This window comes from Halictus rubicundus, chromosome 16 (genome assembly GCF_050948215.1).
Source record: "Halictus rubicundus isolate RS-2024b chromosome 16, iyHalRubi1_principal, whole genome shotgun sequence".
In the NCBI taxonomy this organism is placed as follows: Eukaryota; Metazoa; Arthropoda; class Insecta; order Hymenoptera; family Halictidae; genus Halictus; species Halictus rubicundus.
In genome coordinates, this window is record NC_135164.1 from 9343049 (window position 1) to 9368470 (window position 25422).

Below are 25422 nucleotides of genomic sequence, written 5' to 3' on the forward strand. Positions count from 1 at the left end.
TAGCTGCCGCCACCCTTTCTTCGACGTCGAGGGTCGTCGAGGGACGTCGCGTCCCGGAGAATGCATGAATCGAAAGGCGGAGGTGCACATGCGTGCGTGCACGCGTCAATGTGTGGGAACCGAGCGGAGGAATGCAGCAGAGAGCCAGCGTAGCCATGGAACCGCACCGCGCAGCTTCCGATGCTGTGCGCTTTCGGAAGCTTTTACCTCTCTCCACTTACCCCCCGCCCTCCTCATCTTGTTTTCCGATGCTAATCCTTTTCCGTTCGGCAAGACGCGACGCTCGAACCCTGCAAATCGCGGTTTCAACCCCTTCGATACGAGATCTCTCTCTAGGAGGTTCGCTCGTCGACGCAAAATGGCGCACCGCGCGAACCAAAGAAGAGCGTCGATCGGCTGGCAACGATTTGCAGTTGATTCCGTGTTTCTTTCAACGCGGTACAAATGAATCGTGTGACGGGAGGGTTGACAGTGCTCGAGAGGCACGGCAAAGGTCGAGCAAAGGTTTAGGCGGCGCGACGCGACGCTCGTGAAAGCGCAATTTACGAGCGCCGCGCAAAAAGACCGGCGAAAGAGACGGATATTCGGGAACGAGGTCAGGGCAGCTGCGAGTTCCCGGCGAAGACTTACGGAGATTGATCGGCGTAAACTGTCGCGGCGCGGCGTGGCGCGATTACGTTTTTGTCGGCGCGTGCCCGTTCGCTTCTCGAAGTCCTCCGGATCGCGGACCACGTTGGAAACTCGAGCAGGGAAAGGAGACGGGGCCCGAGTTTGTCGTTGCTCGGCAAAATCCCAGGCAATTATGTGTCCGGAATGCCCGAGCCGAGCAACGCGGGGCCTTCTTTCGCCGGTGTTCTTTCGTTCGCCGGCGAGATCTTTCGTCGTTCGTTGAAAATTGATCGCTTAACGACGAAGCCACGAGACGGCCGCCTGTGGATCGGTGAAAAACGCGTTCCGCGAATCCTCGGTTTCCCTCCCGCGCTCCGACGATTTACATCGACGCGAAAACGCGAGGATCTCAGCAGAATCGATGCTTGGGAAACGCTGGGAGAAGAATTCGAGGAGGACGCGGCTCGCGCCCGCCCGAACGCCTGAGCAGAACCGTGTGGCTGAAAGCGGAATTTCGTTTCGGGGTTTGACGACCCGATGATAATCGCGCGCGTGGTCCGAGCCGGGTCCAATTCGCTGATAGGTTCCTTCACGGTTTTCTATCGGCGCGTCGAAAGAATGGCGGCCGCGTACGAGTCACGGCCGAATAAGTCGTTAGCCGGCACGATCGCCGTGAGCGAGACGGTGGTTTCGCGTGACGGACAAGTCCGTCGATTGCTCGCTCGAGTCGACGCTTTACGGTAATGACTTAATGCCGGTGCTCTCTCCGGTAAGGCGTTGCTCGGCCAACGTATTCCACGGATCGGGGCAAAAACAAACGGTCGCTTCGTGGCTCGCAGCTTCGAAGCCCCGCCACGCTCTCGCGACGCGATACGACGAAAATAAGCGTCGGCGATCGGTGCACGGACTGCGCCAGATAAAAATAAGCGCAGCCGTTCCGTTCGATCTGTTATCACCGGGAGTGGATCTGGCGCGTGGCTCGCCGAGCAGATACCCTTTCGAACGAGCGGACTATAAATCAAACGGTTATCGGTTACCGGTTGCCGGTCGACGGTTACCGGGTACCGATTTAGACGCAACGAGACCGCGAAAAACCGCGACCATATCTTCGCCGGGCTGTAGCTGCTCGTTTCTCGAGTAACGGGAGCTTTCGGCGAAGAAACAAAGAGAAGAAAAAAATAGGAGGACGACGCGATCGAACTCGGTGGTGGCCCCCGGTGCGGTGTTGGGGCGAGAAGGTGGGCCGGCGAACAGAAGAAGATGGTGGAACAGCCGCGGCAAGATGAGGCGAGGCGAGGCGAGGCGAGGCGAGGCGAGGCGGCTGGAGGGAGGCGAGGCCAGGCGAGAGCGAGATAGCTCGTAAATCTAAAGCCCGTGTTCAGAAGGAAGGAGGCTGAATAGGTGTAAATGAAGTTGCGGCCTGTGGCCCGCCGCAAACTCGACCGGACCACCCCGCATATTTTGTCTCCCGTGCGTGCTCGGTCCCGAGGATCGGGCCCCGCACCGCCGCTCCGATCGCCTCGCCTCGCCTCGCCCCGGTGGTTTGCGCACGCGGTGGCCGTACCTTTGACTCCGCGATAACAATGTCGTCGCACCGGACCGTCCCCTTTTTCCTTTTCCTTTCCCTTTTCAATTCCCATCTCTTTTTCCCTTTCCTTTGATTTCGCCTGTCGGCTCCATCGACGTATGCGGTCTCCGCTCGCGAAGTTTCCGCCAGTTCGCGGCAAGACAATTCCGATTCCTTAAGCGGATAATCCGATTTCACGGCCGACAGTGGCCGCACACTCCCGTGAAATCGATTTTTATTCGACCTACGGGAGAACGGAGCAGGATATCCCGTGAGTCCGTGAGTTCGCGACCAGGCGTTCTCTGCGAATTCCATCCTCCTATGCGACGACTCGTTCGCTGCAGGTGGCTGAGGCTGAGACCGGAGGCTCCTCTCCCACGGAGGCCGTCGCCAAACTCGAACACGGCATGCCGAGGATGGATTAGCTTAATGTAGGTTAACACGCTCATCCTCATCAACTAACCGTATAAACCGATAACAAAGAGACGCAAGGTACGGCCGCCCGTCGAACGGGCTCGTTTGTTTCGGATCATCCCGGCTCTGTTCCTCGCTCGGCCAAAGCTGCTCATCCTATTTTGCGAGATTACTCTCGCGAAAGATCCGTGCGCGCCGGAGGCCTGGGGAGACGCTGGCCGAGTATCTTTCTCCGACGCCATTTGCCCGGAAGCGTTGCTCGCTCGAGCCCGGTCCCGAGGACTTTGCCCGACGTCTGCGAATTCCAGAAGTTTCGTCGGAGGATGTATGCAAAAACGCGAGCGTCGAGGAACACGGATCCATCGGCGCGGCGGGTCCGGACGCGTGCAACGTCGTGCACACGGTTGCGTTGGTCGGCCGAAGGATTTTGGTGTGCGTGATCGTGGTATGCTCGACGACCACCCGGGACACCGGTACCGGAGGATTTCTGGGCGGAGTGCGAACGCGTCGGAGGACATCAAAGGACCCGCGAGAGCTAATTATTGTTTCTCGATGGTAGGCCAAGCGGAACCGTGAACACGGTGGCGCCTGGTGCACGATAGGCGCTGCCATTCTCACCCTTGTCCACTCCCTCTGCCTCTCCCCCTGCCCGTGGCCCATTGGCCGCCGCCCTCTCCGATCCTCTCCTCTCCTCTCCTCTCCTCTTCTCTCCTCTCCGCTCCTCTCCGCCGACCGGCTGACAGCCAGCTTTCTTCGAGAGATATCGGCCAAGGACCGAGGGAAGAAGAACGAACCTGCTTCCCCGAGGCACACCTCCGACCACCCTTAATTAAGAGAACGCCATTCGACTCACGAGCGATTCTTCACGGTCTCGCATTCCTGCGTGATCCTGCGCGTCGCAAGGTCGCCTCTGCCTCCAAAAGTCAGGGGCCGGGTCCTTCGGTTCTCGTCGCGCGAATCCTCATCTCGCCAGAATTTCGTGGCCGACGCGAGAACGATTCCGGTCGTCTTCCTCGAAGCGCGTTTTTGCTCGTTCCTCTCTCTCCCTCTCCCTCGCCGGTGTAGTTGCGTCTCGAGCGCGTGCAAATCCCGGCACGTAAACGGCACAAAACTGCCGGATCGGCCTGATATTCCGGAACGAACGATCCCCGTTCCGTGATTTTCCCGCGGCGCCGGCGATCCCGCAAAAACCGAGCGAGTTCGCGCGCACGGTCCGCCGGAAACCGGGAACGTCGCGCGAGAAACGCTCGATTCTGCGAAAACGTCCGGGCGTTCGCGGATGAAGAGATTCGCCACGGAGCTCCGACGAACGGAGAAGAAAGAGAACCTCCGCGATTCGCTCGATGCCCGTTTCTTACCATCTTCCGGTTTTCTCTTTCTCTCGCCATCTCTCCGTCTCTTTCCCGTTGTCGAGCAACGTTGCGCCCAAGTTAATAAATACGTTACGCCGAACGTGTGACTCTGGGAGGCAAGGTCCAGGCCCAGGTCCAGGGCACGGATCGCTTCCACGAGAAAGAAAACGCGTGCCGTGCTTTTGGCCTCTACCTGCGAGGCAACCCCGCCGCCTGGGCCTCCGACCAAGACCGACGAGTACCTGGAGCACGCCACCCATGGGGCTTACACGCCGAATTATCCCTTCTGTTATGGGCAAACATTTATGTATTTATTGCCGGACAAACGGCTGGCATAATAACCTCACGGACGTGATCGATACGAGTTACTACCGCTTCGGGTTCCCGACGCCCCGGGGCCCCCGCCGGGACCCCAGGGCTCCGAGGCATCGGAGCTCTCCGGGGCCCTGGAAAAAAAGAGAGGATCCTGAGAACAGAACGAATCGGAGAAACAAGAAGCGCCTGTGAATCTGTTGTAATCGTGGATAACGCTTCACACCCGAGTTCCCGCAGTCCGCTTTCCGTCCACGAGGGAAGCAAACCGAGAAATACCGCGCGGTAGCCATCGCCGAGCGTAATTGGTCTCTAAGAGCTTGCTACTTGGTCGACGGGAGACCTAAAACCTGCCGACCAAAAATGGTAATTCGTCGGTGCAGTAGCTTCTCGCTCGTTGCACTGCCCAGATCAAATCCCCGATCTTTAACACGTTCGCTGCCGCTGCGACACATACGTGACGCACGCGATCTCGTAGTTCACACGATTATACTTGCATTAATTTCAGGTACGCTGCCATTTAAGGTCAATTCGATTGGACACTTCGTTCATCGCAGAAACTGACTGTTGAACTGTTGCTCTCCAAAATGAAGAAAGGAAGGAAACGTCGGGTAGGTTGTTGCTACGAATTTAATATAAATTATCGAGCCCGTCGCACACCGTCTGATAAATTCCCCCGAAGGTAGCGGTCGCCGGCGACCGGACGACAGCGATTAGTAACGCGATAGTCCCTCGCGAAAGTTTACAACCGCGAATAATATTCGAGTCGAGTGGTCCCGACGAGCACCGTAGGACCATCGGCGAACATAATGTTTTCATTAGGTCGCGATCATTATCTGGCCCGGGCGAACAAACGAGCGAATGCCGGGGGACGCATAGCGCGCAAGTATTAAGATGAATGGCTGCCCCGGTACGGTAATTAATTACGGCCTCCCCCGGTGTTACTAATATTAATTAATCCCGGACAGTCGGCGAGGAAAGACGCTGAGAGCGTTGAGAACGCCGAGAGACCGGAGGGGGCTCTCTCTCTCTCTGGTTTCCAGGACGAGTCGAGACGATATCGTTCTCGATCGGGATTCGATCCGCGTACTGGCGTACTCGCGCGTTTACACCGACGTTGGATACGATATGAAACAATAACAGGACCTCGTCACCGGCGAGTGCCGGGGAACAGGTCGATAAATCTCCCGCGAGCTGCCGTCAATCGTGCGCGACCACGCTCCGTGAATCGCCTCGCGGCGCGGAGAGGAGAGGAGAGGCGAACCGATCGAGAGGGAAAAAACCGAGAGGAGAAAGGGTGGTGGCTGCGGCTGGCCGGAGAAAAAGAAATAGAGACGCGTCGACGCATTCTTCGCGTGACAGGACGCGTTAATATCGATCGGAGGATCGGGCCGATCTGCCAAGAAATGACGTATCGTCGAACGCAGCGGGCCTGCCGATTCGCGGATCGGCAGAAAAAAACTTTACGAGGCGGGGCCCTGCCCAACAGGGTCCGTGACTGGGACCGAGGCCGGGATCGAAGCTGGAGTTGGAGCTGCAGCCGCCGCCACCGGTGCGAACCGATCTCGCCGAAAAGATTGCGCTTCTTGCGCTTGTGGCTGTTCGCTCGTTCGATCGGTTGGTCGTTCGGTCGCGCGTGCCACGACGACGCGACGCGACGCGTCGATCGCCTGTCGAGCCGAGCCGAGCCGAGGCGAGGGCCGGCTCGAACAGAAACTGAAACCGAACGAGCCGAGGAGTCGGTCTCGTGTCACCGAGGAGAAGGAACGTCTTCGTTTTGCGGCGACAGCGGTCGCGCGCGGCTACAAACACGCGAGAACCGCCGCGATTCGATGGAAACCGTGATCGCGACCGATCGAGAAATGTCCCCGGCCAAGAGAATCGATCAAAGGTTTTGTTCTCCGTCCCCTCCGGACCGTCTCTCGTTCTGCCTTGAAAGTCAATGGATTCCGCTCGAGAAAATCGACGGTTCGGCGGAATCGGAACCCGCGCTGCTCCCCTTCGGATCGATACCGTGATCGATGATCCGCGCTCCGAGACCACCCCGTGGCGCTCGCCTCGATCGGATTTCTCGGTTCTCCTCCCTTCGTTTCCTCCGTGGAGGAGACGCGACCTTTCTCCGTTTCAGCTCCGTTCGGAACTCGCCGCGCCGGGCCGGGCCGGGCCGGGCCGCGCGTTTCCCTCCGGCGGAGCCCCGGGAAAAAAACTAACGAATGCTGCGAGCGCGCGCATTAATAAATCGGCGTGGACGCACGAAGCGTAGATCATTGTGTCGCGGGCCCACGATCCACGCGGGGATCCATGCGAGGTTCGGGTTCGAGCTCTCTCGGGCTGGTTCGTGCGGGCTCCGAGACAGGACCGAGGGGATCGGGGAGGATCAAGATCGAAGGGGGGAACGGGCCACTCTCTCCTCTTCTCCTTTTAATTGCTCCGATTAATTAGCCACCACGGTTTCGCTAGAGCTAATGGCCGGTCGTACGTTTCCCCGTGGCCCCGCGGACACGCGGATATATACGTTTTAATAACGTTGCGTTAATCACGCGACACGCGAGGCGAATGGGTGAAGCGCGAGGTTGGGACGACTGCGGGCTCCGGGCTCTGCCCGCTGGGCCCGAACACGATCGACCGTGCGCGCCTGATTCGGTGTTTAGCGCAAACGTATCTCCTCTTCCTATCGAGACACGATTTCCTCTGCGACGACAGCATGAACCGCACCGGAAGTAGGCGAAACTCGCGCGAAGCGCATAAAATTAGCATTGGAGTCGACGTGTTGCAATCAGTCGCATAATAGGAAATCCTACGCGTACGTGTTTTGCCCCCAGGGCCATCGCAGAGAACTCCCGGAGCAAAGAGCGCTGGTTGCCGCGCTCTACATCGATCCGACGGGGCTCTGGCTCCCCGCTTCACCGCCACGAATCTCGGATCACGAAGATCGTGATCGCGCGGCCGATCGAACCACCCAGGATCCATCCATTAGCGCTCCGCGGGATGCGTTCCTCCGCTGTCATCGATATCTACGATTCCCACAGTGGGACCGAGGCAGTCGGAAGGGTCGAAGACCCCCTCGAAGCACCCGCGCGCCCGTTCGCTGGAATCGAAATCGATTTTTCTGGAGCGACCCCGCACAGATCGATCGCCAATATCTACCAGGTATCTGTTCGAGATTCGACCGCGCGACGTTTTGCGGTCAGCGAAAGTTTCGAAGAAACGGATGACGCGCGCCGTGAATCACCGCCGGGGACGGTCTCGCGTCACTTCCGCAAACCGTTCGCACGGTCGACCAATTTACGAGGCCAGGAGTCACCTTGACGAGTCATCTTCGTTAATGGAAATAAATGAGCGTCGCGTTTGATCGGCTCGCGATCGTAAAAGCGACCCGAGCGGCTGCGGCGTCGGAGTCGCGCGGAAGGCCAGGCTGAAAGCCGCGGACCTCCGGAACGTAACGACCGGAGAGCCGATCGTGCAACAGCGAACAGGTACGCAACGTGACCGAGGCAAACCGAGCCGGAGGAAACCAGGGGAAACCGGCAGGCCAGCAGCGTCCCCTGCGAAAACGAAACGAACGAAATCGGCGAAACGGTCACGGATGACCGGGATGACCATCTGCCGATCGGCCACCCGCGAGACCGCCGACATTAAGGCGCGTGAAAAATCGGAGATGCCTCAGCTACGTGGAATCCGGAGAACAAATAGGTGTAACTACGGGTTCTTCCCGTGGCCACCGGTACGTCGACCCAGCCCCCGCTTCTTCTTCTTCTTCTTCTTCTTCTCGCCTATTCTTTCTGGAACGTTCCCCGCGCGCTACGTAATTACACTAAACACGAGCGAACCACAGCGAATAAATTGCCCGATTTTGATCGGAACACGCGCCCTCTTCGAATTAATCGCAAAGAGCAGCGCTTTCCGGAAATGGGAAAATTATTATTGCGGTCGTGGCGCGTCTAACGCGCGCAAAGCGCACAGCTTTCCGCGGTTCCGGCCCGGCAGAGTTCGCCAGAGCGGTTCGAGGAATCGAGTTATTAGGCGAGCAAGATCGGAGTTTCTACCCGGGACGAATCGGTGGCAATCGTTGCGGTAGGTAAGAGCAAACCGCTTGGATAGCGGCGTCTGCCAGCCCGGGGATAGCTGCCCCCTCCACGGAGGCTAATTAGGCGTCCTGCTGTCATTTCGGCGCGAAGAAGCGCGTGAAACGGGGCCGAAACGCTCGTACGAGAATTGCCGATGATCGCGAGTCCTGCCGACGCGATGAAACGGTAACGGTAACGAACCTCCTCTGGCTATTTCGATATAATCCTGCCGCAACGGTATTCGACTGGTCACGGCGGCCGCCGAAAGAGGCTGCTAGAGGAAGAAACGAGGGATTTAGTCCCGGCGATCTGGAAGCCGTGGTGGTGGCAAGTTGTCGCGCATCCTCAGGTACGAATTCCCAATTAGCTATCCTCGGTGATTTTCCATCGGGACCGTTCCGGGCGCTCCACCTTCGTGGCGTGTCCACAAATATTTTTTGAATTTGTCATAGGCCAGGTGAGAGAGGAGGCTGGCGACGACGACTCTTTTTAGTCAGCCGAGTCGATCCGGTCGACCCGGTCACCCCGGATGCACGGTAGTTAGGACTCGGTCAAAGGGGAATTCGGTCTGCTTAAACTCGAGTCGGTGACACCCACGGCTGCCGTGGAACCCCGCCGGGGCACCTACCTGACCATGAATGGACGGATGAACTAGTTGTCTCGTTCGTGTCGTCTCGGTGACAGTTTTAACGGGTCCATTCATTGCCGCACTCGAATCGGCCGGGCAAGCCGGGAGAGGGTTGGAAAGGGAAAGAACCCGGAGGGACGGAGAAAAAGAGAAAGGGAGTAGGCAGGCGAGCGAGAGTCCTCGGAGTCCCGGGAGCAGAGCTACCGGCAACCTCCCGAGAGACGATCGATCGGTTTCCCATCGTTTCCTTTCACAAACCACTCGACTATAAAGTATCCAATTTCGGTAAATTAATCGATCGTCCGTGGACATAATTTATCGAGATTCTCGGGCCGAGGTATCCCGAGAGTGGCCCGGCCGAGGGTATCGTTCGGCTCTCCGGCGATACGACGATAAATTAATAGCGAAACGACGTTGACGGGGGACGATAAGGATCGACGACGCTTCGTTCGAGCGGCATGCAAACGATCCCGGTGGCAGGGATTTCGCGCAAAACGGCCTAACCTGGTCGGTGGAGATCGGCCGAGGAGAGGAGAACCGCCAAAGCCGAGGAACCGGCAGAAATCGGTTCGAACGGAGGTCGAGAGAAACGCGGAGGAGGCGAAGGAGGAAAGAGTACACGAACACAAATCCCTCCGTGGAGAGGAGCACGACATTCCAGGTGCGCTGTAACCAATTTGTGAGCCGGACGATAGTGACAAATACACGATATTGCCATAACGTATCGCCGAGACACGACTATCGTTCGAATTAATAGTCAACGCCGCTGACTAATAGCCTCGTTAATTAACGATCCGCGGGGCCAGATTAGCCTAATCCGGCTTAATTTAGTGATCGTACCGTCGCCCTGCTATCCACCTACCTGTCTGCGAGCTCGGGAGTAGCCCATTTCTTCCGCGCAGGTAACCTCTCTCCCGGCCGTTTCTCTCTCCCTTTCCCGGCTCGTTCCCCCGTTTCCTCTCTCTCTCACTCTCTCTCTCTCTTTTTTACTCTTTCCCCACCCTGTCAGCCCCTCGGACCGTCTATCCCGACGAGATCTACGAATCGAGACTAGCATCTGCTTTCGTGGCGATCACCGATCCTTCCAAGATGGTAGCGCGACGATCGTCCTCTGTTAACGCGACGCGACGTCCCCGGGATTGTGAAATCGAGACGGCCACAAAATCCGTAGCCTGGAAGCGAACGGAATCCCGTGAAAACAAAGAAGGCGATCGGTCCGATCGCCCTGGTGGTTCTCGGTTCGTGTCCAACCTCGCCGGGAGACCCGTTCCCATCGATGAAACGTCCGCCGCGATCGGCCGATGTTTTTCCGCCGCTGTGCGCGCGGACTCGCCCGGCTCCCATCGACTTTATCTTCCGGTATACGATTTAATACGAATCGGAGGATCGAACGTGACGGCTGGGACACGAGGTGCAGCAACGGGGGGAAAGACACGGCCGAGACCACGCGGATCGAGAGAGGAGGGAACCGAAAGCGAAAGAGGAACGCGCGACCGGGGAACAGAGAAATCGAGGAGGATCGAAGCGTCAACAGGTTGGTCCGGAAAGTGGCACCCTCGAGAGTCGATCGAGGGTTCGCACAACTCCCTCGAGGAGGCTCGAGCCCGGCTTATACGTCCAGCCGGAGTTGTTTAAGCGGTTGTACAAATAGAATACAAAGCGCCGTGCAAACAACGGCTAAAAGGTTTGAGTTGTAACGCGCTCGAACGCTCTTCACGCAGGCAAACAGTTATCGGGACTGTCGCGATCCGGGCCTTCGTCTCTCTTTGCCTCCGGACCGCTGCGCTGTCCTCCGCCGCTATTTTGCTCCACCGGCTACTATAAATCCTCTGTTTGCACAATCCTCCGCGTTGCGTCGCGTCGCGTCGCGTCGCGTCTCGTCGTGTCGTGTCGGCCGGTGGAAATATTCTTGAAAACGTGCTTTCGTTCCCGTCGCAGAGAACCGGCCGAAAAACTCGCCGGTGAAACCGCGACGCGATCGACGATCAGACCCGGGATCCAAAGAGGAGGGATCGAGCGAAGACAGGTATCGGCGAGGATCGAAAATGATCTCGAGCCGGACCCGTGGCAAAACGCGCGTCCGTCTTCCATTATCGCCTAATTGGATGAAGATGCACATCCTTTTGTCCCTGGCAAGGGAGCCACGAGTTCGGAGTCTTAGCCGCTTACAGGTGATTTTGCCTCGTCTTTAGTGAGCATTAGCCGATCCCGGGGTAGCTAACGACGAGTCGCGTTTAATTGTTTTGCTCGCTCGAGGTAATTAGGGGGAGAGCCCGATGCCTGCCGATTGTCCGTTGAGATGACTTAAGGTATTCGCGGACCGTTTAAGTGCTCCATTGTTGCACGACATCTTTGAAAAGCAGAGGCTGAGGCGGAGGCAGCGATCGAGACGAAGACGAAGACGAAGACGGAGACAGAGGCGGAGGCGGAGGCTGAAACCGAGGCTGAAGCGTAGGCGGAGGCAGAGGCCGAGGCGCCCCTTAAGTAAGAGTTAATCGCTACCATGCCCACCCTCTTCGACCCCTATCCCTTCGTTAAGGCCTTCCGCTCGACCTCTCCCTTCTTGTCCGTCGTCCGCGTTTCTGTCCTGACGCGTTCTGCTCGCCCGCTCGTGGGATCGGTATGAAGACTCCTCTCTGCTTTCTCACGAATTCCACGCGCTCCTTTCGGCGAACCGTCCTCCCACCGCGCCGACCGTCTTTCTTTGCCTGCCGGAAATTTCGAACCGCGAAAACGGCCGAGATGCGACGCGCCTACACACGCGTCCCACAGCTACGTACACGCGCGCGACGGTTCGCTTCCGATTTGCGATTTTCGTACGCACGCATCGCTCGCTCGGCCTCTCACCTGTTTGTCAACGCGTTTCGAACCGGTGTGATCAATCGATTCGAGATCGATCGCGAGCCACCCCATCGACTCGAAACGTTGCCACGAGGGTTCGTGCCCTTTTCACCTGCGACACGAAGGTATAAACAGTTGGACGTCGCGTGAAAACACGGTGGATTCTGGTCGTCATCGATCATTCGACTTTCCTCGGCAAACGTTGCGCCGCGCGTGGCGTGTCTATTCGCGCGAATAAGCAGAAGGAAAATATTTGAACGGCCGCGAATCCGGTCCATCCACTTTAGTGTTCGATCGTCTATCCGTTCGAGGTGACCGCGAGAGGATATTCGAAATGCGTTGCGCAATGTTTGCGTTGTACGCGAGCCATTATTTGGTAACGGTGATCGGAAGGCAAACGTCTGCGGCAAATTGGTAGGTTACGCGTTGCCCGGAGGGGTAGGTTTCACCGTTAAAAAGATTAGACGCGACCGTAATAGCTTTTATTGCATCCTCGGCCCTTCGTGAAAGAAGATATAGAAGCGACCCCTTCCGTCATGAATGTCTTCGATTTGCCTAAGCAAACGGAAGGGCCATAAACGCGTGCTTGGCCCGTACGACCCGACATTAGCATCGCTATCGAGGAACCATCGGCCTGTGTGATTGCTTAATCCTGCGTAGCACGGCCGAGCGCTCGTCCTGGGAACGAAATACTGGGCTTCCCGGTTGCTCTGCTCCTCTCCTCTCTATTCTCCGCTCGCTTGCTCCGTCCTCTTTCATCTTTGTCCGTTCCCCGGACCAGCCACTAAAATTTACCCGCAGCTTCGCCGTCGGTTTTCCACCGCTAGGCGTTTCAACGGATCACGATTTTCCCGTTCCAGACGGCACGGTTGCGTCACTCGTTCGCCCCGCGTTGCATCCCGTTTATGTCGCTCCGCGTTTTCCGTCATTACCAGGTTTATGGATTTTCCGAGTACACCGGGAGATCGTAAAGTTATTTTCGGTATTTCGTGGCGTCGATTGCCGCTAGGATTTCAAGAGGACCTCCTCCACCTTCCGGTAAATATTTGCCAGCACGTAGCTGGAAAAACCTCGCGAATGTTCCGCGCTCCTGCTGCACTTCCGAGTGCAACGCATACATCCAGTTTACCAGCGAAAATGTGAATTTTTCCGATTCCGATGGCAGTTCGCGGATCCTGCGATTGGGCGGACGGTTTGTAGACCGCGCGTGTATCGGAATCGGTTGGAATGTCAAACAATAAAAAGTTACACTTGTAACGTTCCTACGACGAAGCTCGTTCCACGCAGGTGCCCAAAGCAAAGCGTACAGATACGCGAACGTATCCGATAATATTTGACTTGAACGAAAGAAAATGAGGCGCGCCTGGTTTGTTCCTGCTCAATCTCAAACACAGGGCCCTTCACGGGGCCCTTACACCTCTTCCACGCTCTGTCTTATCTTAATCCCCAAACAAAGGAAATGTCAGGAGGAGAGGCATTCCTTATCTGATCCTCTTGTCGCGTCTTGCCCGATGTTCTTGGCCACCCCCGATTCGCTTCCGTGTTATTCTTTCGACCTTGCCTTGCCACCCTCCCAGTAGGTACGCTAAACTGTGTCAAAGATTCATCGATAGTGATCCTAATTTCAGTTATCCGTTTTAAAAGAAGCACCCGAACTTCTTTCCGCTTTAATCCCTGCGTAAAAGTACCGTACCATTTGGAATAGTTCAATGTGAAATATTCTATGTCTATTTCTCCGTTTTACAGTTTAGGACACTGTTCATATGTACAAGATATGCTAATAAAGATCTCTTAGAAATTATTTGTATTTTTCCTTGTTTTTTAACCTAATATCCAACCCCTAAAGAGCAAAACAAATGATTCTTGCCGCAATTCCCATAAGGGGTAATGCAATAAGCGGCAGGAATTATCTGCTTCTGAAAATCTGAAAATAGCGCCACTTCACGTAGCGGCAAAACGCTCAAACTGTTAGCCAAACAGTTACCGACCGAGCAGCCACATTGGTGCCGCCAGCGCCATCTGGCGGTGGAAACTAGAAACTAATCGGCTACAAGCTTGGGCGTTTTGCCGCTACGAGGTAGTGGCGCTATTTGCAGATTTTGCCGGAAGTTGTGTGTGGCGCCACCCTGCGGAAGAATTCTGAAACTAATCGGCTTCAAGCTTGGGCGTTTTGCCGCTACGAAGTAGTGGCGCTATTTGCAGATTTTGCCGGAAGTTGTACGTGGCGCCACCCAGCGGAAGAATTCTGAAACTAATCTGTTACAAGCTTGGGCGTTTTGCCGCTACGAGGTAGTGGCGCTATTTGCAGATTTTGCCGGAAGTTGTACGTGGCGCCACCCAGCGGAAGAATTCTGAAACTAATCGGTTACAAGCTTGGGCGTTTTGCCGCTACGAGGTAGTGGCGCTATTTGCAGATTTTGCCGGAAGTTGTACGTGGCGCCACCCAGCGGAAGAATTCTGAAACTAATCGGTTACAAGCTTGGGCGTTTTGCCGCTACGAGGTAGTGGCGCTATTTGCAGATTTTGCCGGAAGTTGTACGTGGCGCCACCCAGCGGAAGAATTCTGAAACTAATCGGTTACAAGCTTGGGCGTTTTGCCGCTACGAGGTAGTGGCGCTATTTGCAGATTTTGCCGGAAATTGTGTCTGGTGCCACCCTGCGGACGAATTCGGAACCGTAATCGGCTACAAGCTTGGGCGTTTTGCCGCTACGTGTAGTGGCGCTATTTTCAGATTTTCCGGAGCAGATGATTCGTGCCGCTGTTTACATAGTCCTTTATGGGACAATAGGCAAGAATCATTCGTTCGGATCGTTGGGGGTTGAATATTAGTTTAGAAAAAACACAATTAATTGCTCAGCGATTGATATTATGTCTTTCACATAGGAAGTGTGTCCTAATAAGTAGATCGTGCAAACAGATATGGAATGTTTCAGGTCACGCTATTTAAAATCAGAGTAGGGTAGATAAGAGAGGATCTATAGAAGGTAAGGGTTGGAGGGGATCTTCAATAGAGAAGAGGAGGAGAAGAATGAGAGAGACGAGACGAGGGGTCGCCGATGTCAGATTTTCCTCCAGATATATTGGACATACGTACAGATATAGAAATACAAATAGAAACGAATGAAGTGTCCGTAATATGTAGTTATCGTAACGGTGTGTTGGTCGGTGTTCTGGTCATTGTCATCGCTATCGATGTCCTTTTGTGGCGTATAGACCGAGACCAGATCGAGCCTTAAATAACGAGCCTGCGCGATCGGTTGTATCCTCCTCGGCGGTCTCGATCCGGCGCGGCGTTCAAACGGAACTCTCGTTTTCTTTTTTTTTTTTTTTCTAGATGGTAACGATCAATATGCAGACAACGATGTACGACGCGCTAACAAGAGAACAGACAATAAAATTGGCGCGGTATTACAAGGATATAATACATGACGGCGCGCAGGTACAAGGGATAATATGTACGTAATAACATCGATCGAAGAAATCGCCTAATCGATAGGCTGTGGTCCGCATTGTGGGCATCCGTCAGCTTATCTGGCCGCGTGGGTTGTACCTAGTTGTTCTAGTACCAGGACCGAAGCGGCGCGAGCGGTTCTGATATTCGAAAAATAGTACCGGTACCTAGAGCTAAGGAGACATCCGTCGAATCGTGTATACTACTTGTACACCTTGCAACCGGTGTACGATTATAGCTCGTGTTCAGGCCGCATTGTCCTCGAAACTCGCTTTACTTTATTTTTTTTTTCTTTCCCGAGTGCAACGCGGACCCCGCTCCGTTCGGACAACGATGTTCGGCTCCTTCGCGAAAACCGATTCGGCACACGCGGACTCGCACGTGCGCGATCGTCAATTCAATTCACAGTCGCCTGACACGTTCACGAAGGATTTCTCGAGAGTTTAAGTAGATGGACGGATAATCGTCACCGAACATCTTGCCCGCCCCTGTCGAACGGCATTTCGTTCTTTGTTTCTTTTTTTTTCCTTTTTTCTACATCGCTTTCTACCCTTTCCGATTTCCTCGCAAGACAATTCGTTTACCTATTCGTATCTTATTCGTTATCGGTTTGGTCCTTTCTATTAGATGGCTCTCTCGTTTTCGATTTTCCTTCAAAAAGAAAAACGCGAGCATGTTATCTGGGCGTGAGTTTAACGTCGCTGCTCTCGCGAATTCGACAACGTTCGAAGGGAGTAGCAGAGGGGCAGTTTCGTCGAAACGTATCAGTGTGGGGCGTGGGACGAAAACAGACGAATAAATCAGCATATGTTTGTACACAGCGTACATACGCATTCGCTCGTGCTTTTCCAAAAAACAAGGACTAGAGGAAGGGAGTTGCATGTGTAGGTGTGTACGTGTACGTGTGTATCATTTCTCGGAAGGGCACATCCGGCCGCGCGCGTCACTTCTTGACGTTTCGAATCGATCGCGGACGTGTATCACCGAATACAACGCTTCTTCGCAAGTTCATCTCGATCTCGTACCGTCTCGGATACCATTAAGCGGCGAATCGAACCTGCTACAAGACATGCCAAGCGAATATTCGATAAACTATTATTCACCGAAGTTCCCGAAAGCGATCGTGGTTCTCATCCTAGACGGTTGCAATCCTTATCTGACTAGTCGAGTCGTAGCTCGAGTTTGTTAACTTTAGCTTTGTTTGTCGTAAGTTCGCGCTCTACGGGTTCCTCTATTTCTAGCGTGGGCGGCAACCCAGCTTGCTTTGCCCCGGAGGAGCACCGGAGAGCTCCCGGGAGCAATGTTTCGAACGCCGTGTCTCGAGTGGGCGTGGTAACATTGCTCCCGTCGGAGTCACTTGCAATTTGCGCCCACGCATTCTCTATGTCGTGTAAAGTTTCTTTTTTCTAAAGGAAGAGAGAAAGTGTGTGTGACAGAGAAAGAGAGAGGAGATAGAGAGAGAGAGAGAAAGACGCAGACAGATAGATCAAGGTGCTCGAAATATCGGGTAGCATAAATCGTTGACGATCGTTATATAATTCGGACCAGTCTTCCGGAGTGCGCCGGTTAAGTGCAGAAATACATGCGTACAGATCGTGTGCGCTAAAAATCTCGTACAGGGATTTCGACTCCCAGAAAATTTCAATGAAATCTACGTTCCGTAGGTTCTACGCGAGTTGTACCGCTCGGTTCAAATCGTCCGAGCGCGTACTCCCGGCGCGAGTTTCTAATTCACAGATTCACATTTCGATTCACTACCGAATATACTCGCTATACTTTTAAAACGTGCAACGACAAGTGAGACCGGTAATCGGAACAGTTACGTTTTTACCTACGGCTCCGAGGAGCGCGAGTCGCTCGGTTCGCGTTTACGTCGGCACGATCGGACAGTAAACGACGTCGAACGAGACGCGATACGAAAGAAAGACGCCCAACGACGGCGTGCTTGATCGAGAAAGGAGGAAGAACCCGATCGTGGAAGTAAAACAGCGATGGAAAGCGCTACGACCGTTTTCTATTATCGATGTTGGAGAGCGGGAGAATCTCTCGCTTTTCTACTTTCAGCTATGACACAGCGAAGAGTCCCTTCCGCACAGAATACGCGTTTCTCGAAGATCGACAAGAAGAATCTCGGTGTGCGAAAGGTCCCAATAAAAAAAAAAGAGAAAAAAAAGACAGAATCTTTCATTCTCGCGTGTAAAGGTGCGTGCGCGCCTGCGTGCACACGTATCTTTACGCTTGCTTTCGTGCGTGCTTGCTCGCGTGCGTAAGTTGCGCGAATGCGTGCGGGCGTGCGCGCGTGCTTACTAGCCTTCTTGCTTGCGTACGATAGTGTGCATACATGCGAGAGCGTGTCTGTTTGTACATACGAGCCTGAAATATACAAGTGTAAAACCGATCGATCACATCGATCCGATCTATGGCAACGGCGTCCGTCAACGATGACCGAACGGGTGTCGTATATAAAGTAGTAGTCGTGAAAAACACGTTTGCACCTGTGTACAACAAATTTCTCTAGTTTACGGCGCTAACGTCGTTTCGATTTTTCGGATTCGTTTCCTCGTTTTCACCTACGGGTGTATTGCGATAATCAGTTTTCGATAACGAGCTCGTCGCGGCGCGTTCGCTTCGTCGTTCGGCGGGACTCGGGATCGAAAAACGTTTGACGACGACGACGACGACGACGACGACTGAAGAGAAACAGATGGACGATGGCGGATTCGAAGGGAATCGAAAACCCTCCGAATCGTGACGCCACGGGCAAGTTAGAGGACGTGTAAGTTCTCGCAGCTCTTGGACTTGCTGTCTCTCGCCCATACCTTGCCCAATAAGTTTCGCACCTTCAGGCTCGTGCTGGTGCGACTGCCGCGATACTTTTTCGGGGAATTGTTCTCGGAGCACGAACCCAGCGGCGACTTGCTGCGGTTCTTCCTCGACCTCTTCCGGAAGAGGTCCCTCGTCCTCTCGGGGTTCTCGAGCTTCAGCCGTATCTGCGTCAGCAGGCCAACGAGCAGCTCGTCGACGTTGTGGTTGATCATGACGGACGTCTCGATGAACTTGCAGTCGTACGACGTGGCCATCGACTTGCCTTCTGCAATGGGACAGCAACGGTGCCTCGTTTGTACACGTTCCACGAAAGTCTAAGGTATCTTGTCCTCGAGGGGAGTGGAAAGGTGGCAGAAAAGGTGGTTGCGGGCTCTCACCTGAGGTCGAGACCAATCGACTGCGCTCGAGATCGACTTTGTTGCCGACCAGGATGACCGCACGCGCGGAGACATGGTCGCTTCGCCAGAGGGTTTGCAGGACCGCTTCGGCAACGCGCACCGAAGTCCGGTCCGTCGTCGAGTAGACGACACAGTACGCGTGCGGCTCGTACGTCGTGATACAAGTTTCCGGCTGCGAACAGAAAACCGTCTTAATTCCAGGCGGCAAGACACGAGAACCAAGTCACCGTGCAATATTCGATTTCGTTGGCTCGGCCAAAGCTGAAAGGTAAATCGATCGTTCGCATTTTCGGCTAGTCTTATCTCCGGCTTATTTCAGTCCAGCTCGCGGAGTCCGGTCGCTATACGGCGTGTAGCCGCGCATGAAGCTGGACTAGAGCGATCCTATCGAACCCAGGCACCGGGGCTTGATCGATCATCGGTCCCCGTCAACAATTTTCACGGTTGACCGGGTCTCATTACGGCTCGATGCTCGTCAATCGTTCCTCGCGATGGTTCGCCGAGCTGGACTAACGCGCTCCCGCTCATCGACGCGATGCGCTCCCGACACCGCTTTGCTCCCTTTTTATACGTTCCACCTTAACTCCAAATTAATATCGATTAACAGATGAGATTTATCGAAGCGACGGAACAGCAGGATTCGCGTGCGATCGGCGCACAAAGCATTTCAGAAACCGGTTCGACGAAATGAGTTTGGAGAAAGCGTGATCGGTTATAAGCGGGGTGGCGATTGCGAGTCGGTGGATCCTATCGTTCGATCGCACTTATCGGAGCATCGTGCGTGAGAACCGCTCGATCGAGCACACGTCCTTCCGCGACTCACCGTCATATCGGCACAGGTGTGATCGATAAATGTCAGTTCGGATTCCTCCCCGGCTAGTAGCACGCTGACAGTCTTCTCTCCGGACTCGTCGTCTGCCGGAAACAGTAAATCGTACCGTTACCCACAATTATAATATAGAGAATATAACTTATTGCGAGTCTACAAAACGCGCGTTTAACATTTTCTTTACAAGCCCAAATAAAAAAGTTGTGAAACGCAATTATCCAGGTTATTCTTGAATGTTCTTGAACGCCCCATCAGGATATAAATAAAGAGAATAGATCGTTCGATTTCGAAATACAAGGTTGACCTTTGTGACTCGCTCGATGCGTTATACTTCCGGTAGGGAAGGGTGGCGCGCGTCTCCCTAGCCCGAGGCAGAGGAAGACGAGGGACGTCGGGATACTCACCGATGGAGGTATCGTAAGCGTGAAGGTATTCGGAAGTCATGAACTGGGAGACCAGCGAGCTCTTGCCGACGGCTGGAGCCCCCAGCATCAGAACATGGTACGGCGTTGGTCCCTGTGACGCGCTGCTCTCCCTCGAGCTGGCCAGCGATCCTGCCGCGGAGTTCCTCGCCGAGCCAGGGTACGAAGCGGTCAGGTGTTCCGTGCTGCACCGCCGTTGGTGGTCACGCCGAAAGAGAGCGACAAAAGGACGGAAGAAAAAAAAGAAAGAAACAAGTATGTAATAAAAGATGCCGGGGTTCGGCAGATAGGTTCACGAGCTCGCAGATTCTACGCCTCTCTCTCTCTCTGCTCGTATCGCAGAGCATTGGCTTATCCTTGCGCCGTCGTTCGAGAATTCGATTTCTATCGATCCCGACGATTCGAGAAAACGATTCGACGAAGAGTCCTGGGAGGGCTGCATTCGATTAGGGCGTCCCCCGTTGTTGTCTGCGGCAACGTTGCATTTCGATCCCGCTCTAAAGCCCAACACGTGTGTCTACGTCGTCTAGACTCTTGAAGCGCACGTAAACTCACGCGTTCGATATAAAGTAGGACCACGTGGGGCTCCGCAGACCTCGTGGAGTCGGTCACCTGTCTCTCTCTCTCCTCCCTGTTTGTTATCTCGTTTCGAATTTCGATCTCTTACAAAATTCGCGCGGTCCACCGTTCTCGACAAGTCGAAAGCAGTGTAGCCAGACCCGGGGAAATAATGTTGCCCGCTCCTCTGTCGTTATCGGATCAGTCACGTGACATTCCGACACGTGCACGACGGAGGCGGAAGCGGGTCGGAGTGGGAGAAAAGTCATGATCTGGCTTCACTGTTTGAAAGGGGCACGACGGGGTGGGTGGGGTGGTGGCTGAGGAAAGTCTCACCTCGAGTTGCTCGAAGCGACGCTATTGTTGGACCGGGATCTCCGGCTCTTCAGGGAGTCCCCTCTGTTTACCACCCCCTTCGCGGTTATACTGAAATGTCTCTGCCTGTAGTACTCCTCCTCGACGCCCGTGTTCGGCATGCTGGCGACTCTCGATCTCTGTTGCGGAAGACACAAGTAATTTGGCCTGCCCGACGAACGGGTGCCGGGTGTTTTCACCGACTGCGACCTGCTGTGGTGCGGGCTACCGTATCTAAGGCAAAACGGGACGTGCAAGTGCCTCGCATTTTCCCTATTCGATCATATCCGATAGCAAGGGAAAACCACTCGAACAACCTCGTCAACGCGTTGGATAGGGGGGATCTGTAGCCAAATATGATCGAGAACTCGGGAGTTGGCACGGGGACGTTACAAAAACATGAATTGGATCGGATGCCAAAGCCTGTGACTGTTCAGCCAATAAAGAAAATGCGGATGACTTTTTTTTACATTGCTGTACATTGTACGCGAAGGTCGTCCTCGATACCTGGGACCAATCGCGGATCGTGCCAATTCTCGAGTTGCCAACGATACACCGTCCTTGAGGGCTGCGATTCGAACGGGCGGATAACTCTGGAACTCGTGACAAGAACGGAGTATCAGAGTTTTTGACCATCCCGTACCCAACGCGTTGGTCGTCGGCGAAACGAACCTCATCTCGAAGTCGTGAATCTCCTGTAACGTTAGCGTGTTCGCAACGTCCAGCAGCTGTCTCATGTTCTCTTCGCGGCGCCTGACGTCCACCTCCGGGTGCAGGAGTATGGTCGCCGCTCCGGTGGGCCCGTCCAGCGAGAGCGACGGCTGCTGCACCACGATCGTAGCCGCTTGCGTGGTTCTCTTGCTGCCGGCCGTGTTGCCCCCTTTTCGGCATTAGAAAAGCAAAGATCCGTTACCTCGGCCGATCCAGAATCGTCCCTGTCGTACGCTGCGAGTTACCAAAAGACCTCCGAGCACCGGACATCGCGAGACCATTCTCGTGCTTCAACCTTTGTCGTCCGACCCTTCGGTACCAGACTCTAACCGCGCCCACCCGCTTGTTTACGCGTACACCGTGCGCCTCGCACCGGCGGCGTACCCTTCGCATTTCGAGAACCAACATTTTTACGTCGATCCCGTGCTCTTTTATACCGATCGACCGCGAACCGAAGGATAAAGAGAGCAGAAGATCAAGCAGAAGGATCGAAGACGCGCGCGCGCGCCCAGCTCGTACGACGGTTCACCTTCGACCCGCTTCTCCCCTCGACCGCCCTCTTCTTCGTCACCTCCTTCTTCTCCATCGCGATCCTCCTCGTCCGCTTCGTCTTCTTCGTCCTCGTTCGCCTCTGTGTTCCAATGTTTTGCAGCTTATAGCTCGGTTACCCGCGTCTACTTCTGGCCAAATCGACTATACAAAAGAGACTGCAGAGCGAGACCGCGGGATCTGAAGCGGACGTTTTTCTGGGTGCTCGGTCGGAGAATGAACGTACGATGCCGGGAGAGTCTTTCTCGCAAAGGTGCTAAGCGTTTTCGGATATACATACGCGGTGTGCGTCTTTCCAAACAGAATTGCCGCTCGAGAGTGGATTGCTCGCGAATGACGAATTCGTATGGTAAGATTTCAAGCGAAACAATGGCCATTTCAATGGCTTTTTGTGTGTTTCTTTCTCTTATTTTTCTCGTTTGCTCGCGTTGCGTGCGCGTCTCTCCATGGTCCCCGGTGTGAACTACGCGACGAGAAAACAACGTTGGAGAACAACTGGACGAGAACGACACGAGGAAGAGGAGAGAAAGGAGAAACAGATAGAGAAAGAAAGAGAGAGCGAAGAGGGGACGATATCCGCGACGCGCAATCAACGATCAGTGCTCGCGTACGGAGCCGGCGGCAATTCGGTGGAATGCTGCTACTGCAAACGAAGCGCTATCAACTACGTTAACACATCGACTAACGGCGATAATCGGTTAGAAAACATGCGCTGCACGGGACTGAAACGCATCGACTCGCAAAAAGAGAGTTCCGAGAGAAGTAGAGCTACGCTTGGTACAGATTGTAGATCGAGTGGCCTGCAGTAAACGTGACGGCTCTCCTCTCCTCGGGGCTGCTCTCTCGATCGACCGATCCCACCTTCCGTAACTTTGCCTAACCGCTCAAGAGGACTTAGGCAACGTTCTTCGGTTGGTCCAGCGAGAATACACGCGCAAAGTTACGCTGGAACTGTTGGGAAATTCTTGAAACTGACTAGCTTAAGGAAACTTTTGCACCGAGCCGATATTACGTATCGTGAAACGTTCGAGAACAACGCTGGTGTCCGGTACGATCGAGGAGAGAGAACCATACGGCTAACCGGAAGAGTAAGCATAGAACGTAAATGGGAAGGGGGAACGAGTAATCGAGGGGACGGAGAGAGAAGGTGCGAGATGAGCTCAAAGGTAAACGATAATCGTTGGTGGTAATCGACACACGACGCACGACACACGACACACGACTCACGACACGCAGGTGTTCGAGTAGATGCAAACAGGTGTGTAAGGCTTGGCATCAGAAACGAATGTTAAATCGTCAAACGAGTGTGTCCCGTCCGCGTCTCGTCTACGCACGCTGCGACGCGAGAGATCGCCGAGCCATTCGAAAATCGGGATCGAACCGCGTTGCAATGGCCGCGTGTGTCCGAGAACGGAAGAACCGATCGGTGTTAAGAAGAAGGCACGCGGTATCGATTCGTTGATAATCGTCGTGTTTCGATAGCATAATTACGCGAGCCTGATAAGGGTTCCACCCCAGGTGCCTTGTTTTCAGTCGTGAAGAAGAGTGGCCCGGCGTGATTAGGCGGTGCATCGAATACGTTCGGTGATCTCTCGATCTCGATAGGGATCTCGAAGCACAACTCTCGAGCACAACCAGCAGTATACCTATTGCGCAAAACGGGAAAAAGAGCCTGACCCATGAATGAATGGTCGAAACGAGGGGATGAGATTCTGAAAGAAAACAACAACAATTGATTTTCTTAGCGAGAACAAACGTCCACGGGCGTTCGAATCGTTCTCTACGTCGCCCGCTACATCATCGCCCCGGCTCTTTCGCATCTACCTCGCGGATTAGTCTGTCCTACGGAGTGACAACTAGAAACGCGTCGTCGTTAAAGCATCGATCATACGATACCGTAACGTAGTGTGTGTCGAGCTCGATCGGGCCCACTCACCGGTGCCTCTTCCACGGATCTTGCTGCCCCCTGTCCTACCAGGACCTTCCGAAGGTCGCTCGTTGCTCGTGCAAGCCCCGACCAGCGAGATGTCCAACGGGTTCGTCGTCACGTTCACGCTCGGCTTCCTTTGCCCGTGTTTGCTGTCGCTGAACGTGCTGTTGCTCCGCCGAAAGCACGATCGCTCGGACGGACCGTCGTCGCGAGCTTTGCTCACTATCAAGGTCAGCACCGAGTTCCCTGCATCCGGCTGGCCCGCGTCCACCGAGCCTCTCACGTGGGTGCTGCAACAACATCGAATAGTTTAGAATTCTCGGCAGTTCTAGCGTTAAATAGAAATTCGAGCATGCGAACCTGAAAAAATCGGTCGCGCGTAGGTCCGGTAAGGGAGGAGTGCGGCCGGAAGAAGACAACCTGGTATTGTTGGCGGCGAGCATTGCCGTGGTGGCGACTGGCGGACCGTCAACGTCTTCGAGGAGGTTCGAGGTGCTCGAGACTCGGACGTCGAGGCGGGCGGTGGTCTCGGTTCGCGAGGTGGCCACCGATATCTGGCCTGTGGTCGTGGCGATCCGATCCACCTGGGAATACTCGTCGTCGATCGGCAGAGACGGTGGCGGCGGCGGTGGTGGCGTAGCCGGGTCAGGCGGTGGAGCTGCCGGCACTGAAGCTGGCGGTGACATCTCCGAGGGGATGTCTATCAAATCGAAACTATCGTCCGGCTGTTCTCCGTCCGTGGTGGTTACCTGCAATGTGTTGTCAATGAAATTTTCTACGAAGAATTATAAACGGTAAGTGGAGATTACATCGGAGCAAAGAAATAGCCCGTTTCGTGGACTGAATCAATGATCCTCGCTTTGCTCGCTGCTTCAACGTAAACACGTTTCCATGGTAACAGAACGAATCCTATTTTTACGTTTCGCTCTTATCGAGGCTGACTGAGCCACTGTGGGAGGCGAGGGCAAAGGGGATGAGATAGCGATCTTACCATGGTGAGCATGGTGTTCGCGCTATCAGTGCTGGTGTTGATCGTGGTCTCGGAGGCGGTGCTCGATCCCATAACAACGACCTTCGGGACGCTGCAGCTGCTGCGGCTGCCCCCGGTGGACTTGAAGTGCAGTCTTCGCAGCGCGGATGTCGCGTGAGACAACAAATCGGTATCGCGGATATTCTCGGTCCCATTGTGCCGATGCGAAGAGCCGCCTGCACGCGACGCCTGTGACTGCGACTGCGACTGCGACTCGGTTGCCTCCGTTTCCGCCGACGCCGCCGCCGCAGCTGCCACCGACTCCGACGCCGACGCCGAATCGGTCCCGTTGCTGCGCGAACTGCCGCCGTTTCGCCCATTCGACCCGCGACCGTCCAAACAGCCCTGCGAGCCGGAACACACAAACACCACGCCGCTCAAACATCGACTCTCCCTTCGCTACGATTGATTCTGCACCCCGCGACAGACAGCACGACAGACAAACTATAGTCTTCTCGGTTAGAGAACGGCTTTGGCAATGGAAAAATAATTTCTGCTTGCAAAAATAGGGGGAAACAAATGATTAACATATTTTCCGTTGACTGCTCCGTTTAAGGGACAATCGAGTTTAAA

General features: G+C 54.7%; 1 protein-coding gene across 4 annotated transcripts; it reads right to left on the reverse strand.

The window, feature by feature from the left end:
- Nucleotides 1–14849: 14849 nt before the first annotated feature.
- Nucleotides 14850–25191, reverse strand: LOC143362331 (uncharacterized). 4 transcript variants are annotated; one of them, XM_076802385.1, is made up of 11 exons: nucleotides 24811–25191; nucleotides 24180–24568; nucleotides 23826–24109; nucleotides 23536–23601; nucleotides 21302–21509; nucleotides 20612–20863; nucleotides 19700–19902; nucleotides 19290–19381; nucleotides 18446–18638; nucleotides 18062–18333; nucleotides 14850–15164 (listed from the first exon to the last, which is right to left on the reverse strand). In XM_076802385.1, the coding sequence occupies exons 1-11, from the start codon at nucleotides 24880–24882 to the stop codon at nucleotides 15024–15026; spliced, it is 2172 nt and encodes a 723-aa protein (XP_076658500.1). In that variant the 5' UTR covers nucleotides 24883–25191; the 3' UTR covers nucleotides 14850–15023. The 4 variants fall into 4 exon arrangements, with proteins under 4 accessions (XP_076658500.1, XP_076658497.1, XP_076658498.1 ...); XM_076802382.1 differs by having other exon boundaries at nucleotides 18083–18333; nucleotides 24811–25031; XM_076802383.1 differs by lacking the exon at nucleotides 23536–23601 and having other exon boundaries at nucleotides 24811–25031.
- Nucleotides 25192–25422: the final 231 nt, after the last annotated feature.

What these genes read in the sequence shown, in the direction of transcription:
- LOC143362331 (XM_076802385.1), bottom strand. Translation starts at nt 24,882, where the DNA reads ATGGGATCGAGCACCGCCTCCGAGACCACGATCAACACCAGCACTGAT. An exon ending in CGCGCGACCGATTTTTTCAG is followed by an intron (nt 24,110 to 24,179) that starts GTTCGCATGCTC and finishes ATGTTGTTGCAG; the next exon opens with CACCCACGTGAGAGGCTCGG. An exon ending in ATTCACGACTTCGAGATGAG is followed by an intron (nt 20,864 to 21,301) that starts GTTCGTTTCGCC and finishes GTTTTGCCTTAG; the next exon opens with ATACGGTAGCCCGCACCACA.